Below are 6,592 nucleotides of genomic sequence, written 5' to 3' on the forward strand. Positions count from 1 at the left end.
TTAACACATGTGATAACTGCTCCAAGAAATACTTCAGTCCTGAAAATGAAGAGATATTACATGTTGAAAATAAGAAAAGGCAACAAAGAGATTCTCACAATATGCCTTTGAGTTAAAGTAATACTGATTTATAGGATAAATACAAATATATTTTTAAAATAAAAAAATTTACTTTCCTATTTGCCCTGTACATGTTTTATTTTACCTTAACTTTTATTGGTCACACTGAAATATTTCTGATCTTCAACACAATTTTAACATCAGACAAAGATAAACTGAACAAATGCAAAAGCAGTTTTCAAATGACTGCTTCATTTTTAAAAAAATAGTCAAGCCAACTTGGCCCTGTGTAGGCAAAAGTCTTCTTCTTGCTACATCATTAAATAACTTTGATTAACCAGAAATCTGAGTTTCAGTAACCTCACCTGGGTCTTAACACCAGATCTGTAGACTAAAAAAGTTATATGAATAGGATCTTTCAGAGAACATAATCGGTTAAAAAAAGAGAATGTGTAACAGCAGTCAAACCTTCCCAGGAGTGTCTAACGCCGTCCAAGAATCCACAAGAGACACCATACCTGCATCACCACAGTGCATGATTCATTTTCACCTGTCAATTAACGTTCACGATTTAACATTAAGAAAAAATAACCATGGAAAATCTCAAGACACACCTGACCGAAGACGAAAACACAAAGGTTCATTTTGGATTTAGCAAAAAAAAAAAAAACAAACAAAAAAACCGCCAAGAATTTCCGATTTTAGTATGACCTGAATATTCCCACTGTGGGACAATAAAGGATTTTTCTATTCTATATCATGATGCACAAGAATGGGAAATCATTCCCAAAACCTTCATAGAGATTGTAAAAAAAATCCCAAAACACAGAGGTTTGCTTAAAATAATAATAATAATAAAAATCACCCAATACACTGACCATGAAATAAAGGCAGTCTCAGTCTCATACAAGGAGAATGATTGCGCTGGGTACTTCGCACAGGAGTGATTACAAGAAAAAAAAAGTTCCACCTTACAGCACCTGTGTGCTGCTCTAATGAGCACCAGAGGGAACAAGGAGACCACGACTTATTTCCTCTGTGACACAGTAATCCCATAATGTCAGAGAAAGATTCTGCACTGAAGCAGTTTCACAATGTATTATCATGTTAACGTGTTTGAGTTACTCACAGGTTATACAGCATTGGTCAGCAGAAATGACAAGAAATTCTGTTTCTATCACTGAATCTTCGTTTGCGTTTTTCACTTTCACGCTCCAAACTATTCAAAGACAAGTTCCCTGGCTTAGGGTATTAAAACACTGATCCCGGTTGATCTTACCAATAAAAGTATTACTGATGAAAACCAAACTTAGTGCATAAAGTCACAGACTTTGCAAAAGTCCTTCTAATGAGAAAACAGTTGACAACAGTAGAGATGATAAATCCCCTTTATCATGAAGAATTCTCAGGCAGAACCAGGTTCAATAAGAACACCAACTGACTAAACTTTTTGCAGTATTGCATCTCATATGGAATAACTGAGAAAAAAAAAATCACTGTAAAAACACCTTAAAATGCAATGATGTATGCCTAAAGCTTACGCATTACTTAACTGTACAAGACCACATTCTTCAGCATAGAAACTCCTTGCTTTGTATTGGTTGAGCCACAGACAAATAAATCCTGAAACAGAACAGTGTTATGTCTAAGAATTTAATAAAGTCAGAAAACTGCACTAGTTTAGTCTAATAAGGATGGAAATGGTGCAAGAAAAATAGGAATCTTTTTAAAACATAGCTGCATATTGAAAAAAAAAAATACATATGAAATATTTGATAGAAAATATATACAAATCTGATTTCCCCTTGCGGTAATTAGATAAAAAAAAACACCTTTAAAAATATAGATTCATTTTTCTTCATTATAAATTTACAATATACAAAGCAATAAATTAAAAACTATAAATTACCAAAAGTGACATTTACATAAGCACAAGTCTTACTCTTTCGGTAAATTAGAGTTTTTTTCTCTCGCAAAAACTAACAAAAATGCATTTTATCCCTAATTTGCTGCTGCTCTGGTCGACGTCTCTGGTTGACGTGAGCTGGTTCATGTGAATTCATGACAATGTCTATGGAGATAGGAAACGAAAAGCGATCCATCATCTGAGCAATCTTGTCCTGAGGAACGCCATGTTTGTTCCTCCTGAAGGTAAAGTACAAAAAAAAAGAATTATAAAGTGCTGCTTTAAAATCTAAAAAATATCTACAGAAAAAATATATATTCTAATTACTTCTCCAATTCACAGGGATCAAATTTCCAGCTGGTCTCAGGTTCATAAAAGTCCACTTTGTATCCTCTGTCCAAGGCCTGTAAAATTAATTTAAACTGTTAATTCACTATAGTGTATCAAGCAAGCAAAGCATTATGACCACCCAACTGGGAAAGGTAAGCAAAAACATTCCTGAATATACCATAAACAAGTATGTAGGGTTAATATTGTTAAATTGATAAGAATTTTAGTTACTATTAGGAATGTATATAAAGGCCATGTAATCACATTGGATGAGTAAAAAGGTCAACATGCAATTTGCTTAAAACCAAGTTCCTAGCAAGTAAGTTACTTCTCTAAAAAAATGAGTCTCAAAATCCATACTTCAACACACATTCATACGGTTTTGGTTATAATCGTTGCAAAGTTCTATGTGGCAAAATATGAAATCTGCTTTCAGGTTCCTCTTCTGCATATTCTTTATCTTTTTCGGTACTGTACCATCTTTAGATTTGATGATCATCTGTTTTATTACACTGCACTTTGTTTGCTGATCTATGTACTTTGCCCTACAGATTAAAGAACAGCTGTACTGCTTACACAACAATAACTGAAATCCCTGCTTTCTAGGCAAAGCTTGAAAACTATGTTCCTTACCGTGACAAACTAGCTGGTTTTAGATAACTTAAATGGTTATTTTAATTTAACTCCCTGACGTAATTAATTGGCAGAGGACAATTCTTTCAGTTGTCATGGGGATAGTTGAATGTACTGTGTTTAACTCCTTACAATCTGGACATTTTGCTGCTCTGCATCATGGGGTTTAGAGTTTTGTCACACTGTTCTAGCAACCTAATCCAGAGCTTCTTGGCACATTTAAGCCTCTTAAAGAAATATGAGGATAAAAATGCAGTAAGGCAAATTAGGATCCTGCAAGCACCGCAAATTATTATCTTTTGCATGAAAAACTAAATGTGTTTATTCATTTCACTTTTAAGTGTTCATAATGACACCTTCATGTGCTAGCCTTTTGAATGTTAAAGAAATAAATAAGAAGCACCTTACCATTTTGACATATGGTTTCATCTCCCAGGCTTGGAGGTTTGTGTTGTCAATAATAATAGGAGAGCAACCATCATGCATGGCATCCTTAGCTGATATGGAATTGAACATAAACACCATTAATTTAAACAATCCAGAAAAGACTGTACTGATCCAAGATGTCATGAAATCTTGTGATTGTAAAACCTTTTTTTTAAATCCACAATTCTCTAAGTCTAAACATGAATTTACCGAGACCTCACCTCTGCTTTGGTTCCATTCATGTGCCGCCCCTAGAAGGCCTGGATCATAGTGGTAACCTTCTTTTTGAGCAAAGTAATCGTCCGTGCTGAGAATTATTCCACTTGGGCCAGTGGAGAGCAGTTCTCTGAAAGAGTTGTTTATACAAATGAAAAATAAATAAGGAAATCCAATACAAATACCAAAAAGCAAGTTTGGTTACTCATAGGTGTACCTGGCTAGTGTGGTTTTCCCAGATCCTGGTAATCCTCTCAACAAGATCAGCACCAAATCAGACTGATACTCATGCCTCTCTTCGTAGGGTCGGTAGTCATGATGTTGTTCCCATGGCTCATTTTCTGACATAAACCTCGGAGGCCTGTCGTAATCGTTATCGCACCGCTGCCATTCTTCTCTTCGTTCCCCAGACCACCTAATAGGTACGTCATTCAGATTCGTGTCATAAAAACTCTTATCATTCCATCCAAAGTTCTGAGGAGGGTTTTTATGATGGCCCTGCGGCGGAGGAGGAGGGATGAACACATTTGGAGGTGGACGACTTGAAAATGGTGGAGGATGAAAATCCTTGTGATGACGGTTCATCATTCTTGAGCTGTTTTGGTTGACTTGGATGGGGGCTGAAGTGTTTTGTGGATTTGAGTATGCAGACTGGTGTGAATGGTGAGGGAAAGGTGGCCTGTGAAATCTAAGATCAGGTGGCCTGTTAGGTGGTAAAGGATAATCCCACTTGTTACCCACTGGCCTTTCAGTTGGCCTTTTGAGCTGGTATGGCTCATTTTGATACCAATGATCCCAGGAGGACTTAGTTGGTCCACTGTTGCTCTGGAAACTGTTTATTCCCATAAAACGTGAGGTGGGGAACATTTTCCCATCAGGTATATCCTGAGAGTGTTTGCTGGTAGGTAGTTCAGGCAGGTTGAGGTTAGGCTGAACATCTTTTTTCTCTTGATTATCACTAATCCGATAAGATTGATCTGGTGTATCAATCTTCTCAAGCTCTTTGTAAAACATACTCAATGAGTCTTCAATGTCAGGCTTGGTGGAAATCGCTTGTGGAGGAAATGCAGGACCAATGAAGGCAGTGCTGGTGAGTCCTACCTCCTTCAACACCTTTTCTCTTAAACATCTGTCAGAATCATTGCGCTCTAATTCAGAACTTTTAACATCAGAGTCATCTTCAGACTTTTTAGTATTTCCTCCCTTGGAAGATTCATCAGAGAGTTTGAAGCTTGTGGAGGACGGATCAGGTTGAGACATCTACAAAACATTTTAAATACAGATGCATTTTACTGACTTAGATCACCATCCAAAAGTTTATGTATTTCAATTCAAATAGTGAAATTTATTTGATTATATAAATTATTTGCAGAGACCTATATTCTATGTACATATTCTGTTAAGTTTTGATGGGTATATGCTAATCACTATTAAATTATGCTAATGAAAATTCAGAATTCACTTTCTCATATTTATAATTAGACACAAGAACAATAATAAAGGATTTATATTACAGAAATGTCACCTTAATGTCAGGACATCCATGTACTCAATATGTGATTTAAAAGTAAGACTTGGAGGTGAGAAATCTGTCTTTTTTTAAGAAAGCCCAGGTTACTTAAATAGTAGCTTTAAGCCCATCTACAGCTTTGAGGGTCCCCCCTCTTACCTTGCTGTTGACTTAACTCCATAGATTTTCTCTGGGGCTATAGAATAACTTGAATTTGACGAAAGTAATAAGTAAAAATGTACTGAAAATTAACCAATGAAAATCACACATTGATTTTGAATTGTGGTTCAACGTAGTTATTTTAAAAAAACAAACAAACTAATAAAACAAACCTGGACAAAAGTGATGGTACCTGAAACTCAATATTTTGTTCCACAACCTTTTGGGGCAATCAAATGATTTCTGTAACAGTCAATGAGTTACACCAAAAACACAGTGACAATTAGTCACAATTTAAATAGACATATTGTTTGATTGCAAGAATTAAGACACCTGTAATGCTAATTAGGGCAACACCATAGTTTAACATGTCCGTATCGTCACATTATCCTCAATTTTTTCAAGAGGTAAGCATCGCTTTTGTCTAGTTTCGGTTTATTTCATTATCCTGTTGCACCACATTTCGAAAGCAATGTAAAACTTTATTGGTTATTTTCTTTTTAATTTACTTTAGTCAGTTTGAAGATATTTTAGCGATCATTGTGTGGTCTCTTTCGAGAATTACAACAATGTTGTGCACGTGTGTACACCTATAATTACTTACTCCCGCCACCACACCCACAAAAAACATATTACCTGCACAATATGAAAGTATAGTCTTTATCTAGAATATATTCATGCCCAAACATATTTACTGAAATGGCCATAAGGAAAAAAAAAACTGGCTGACATCGAAACTAACAGCATTAACTCATTAGCTAAAGCAGTGCAACACGAGGTAACACAATGGACGAACGAGGAATTAAACCGAAACAATTTCCTCTACGTCTCTACTTGGACAAATTTTGCGTTACGGGTTGCTTACCTTACACATTCAGAACGCGCAAATGTTGCCAAAGTTTAACAAGACAGTTAGCTCCCAACTTCAACATTTCACTTCTCCTGTGTTGTGTTTACGGAAGTGACGTTACTCTTTCGTTTTTCAGTCAACGTTTTCGTGAGCGCCCCCATCAGGACTGACGTAGAGGTTGGCTTAATGCTATGAAAAATCAAAGTTTGCCGTCAGCAAGACTTAAACAGTACATATTGTAAGATGAGCAGACCGGCAATCTGGATAGTATTCCATATTTAGTTTCAAAATAGACTTATGTGTAAAATCATTTCTCAATTCAATTGTATTAAACTGTGGAAAACTACCTTCAACTTGATGGTAAGTCTGTATTTATGTTTCAGGGTGTGGTCATTGTTAGAGGTAATGTTTTGGCTGATCTGACCATATTACTATTGCAGCATGATTCATACAAGTTTTCAGATTGGGTGTCCTTTAATTTTAAAACAAATTTTCATTTGAT

At 35.7% G+C, this 6,592-nt stretch overlaps 1 protein-coding gene across 1 annotated transcript; it reads right to left on the reverse strand.

Moving 5' to 3' along the window:
- Positions 1 to 1,432: 1,432 nt before the first annotated feature.
- Positions 1,433 to 6,242, reverse strand: n4bp2l2 (NEDD4 binding protein 2-like 2). Its single transcript, XM_028045427.1, has 6 exons — positions 6,106 to 6,242; positions 3,789 to 4,831; positions 3,577 to 3,701; positions 3,338 to 3,426; positions 2,294 to 2,370; positions 1,433 to 2,205 (listed from the first exon to the last, which is right to left on the reverse strand). Exons 1-6 carry the CDS (start codon positions 6,112 to 6,114, stop codon positions 2,040 to 2,042), a joined length of 1,509 nt encoding a protein of 502 aa, XP_027901228.1. The 5' UTR covers positions 6,115 to 6,242; the 3' UTR covers positions 1,433 to 2,039.
- Between the last annotated feature and the right edge of the window lie 350 nt (positions 6,243 to 6,592).

The sequence above is a fragment of the Xiphophorus couchianus genome, chromosome 18 (assembly GCF_001444195.1).
Source record: "Xiphophorus couchianus chromosome 18, X_couchianus-1.0, whole genome shotgun sequence".
NCBI classification, from domain to species: domain Eukaryota; kingdom Metazoa; phylum Chordata; class Actinopteri; order Cyprinodontiformes; family Poeciliidae; genus Xiphophorus; species Xiphophorus couchianus.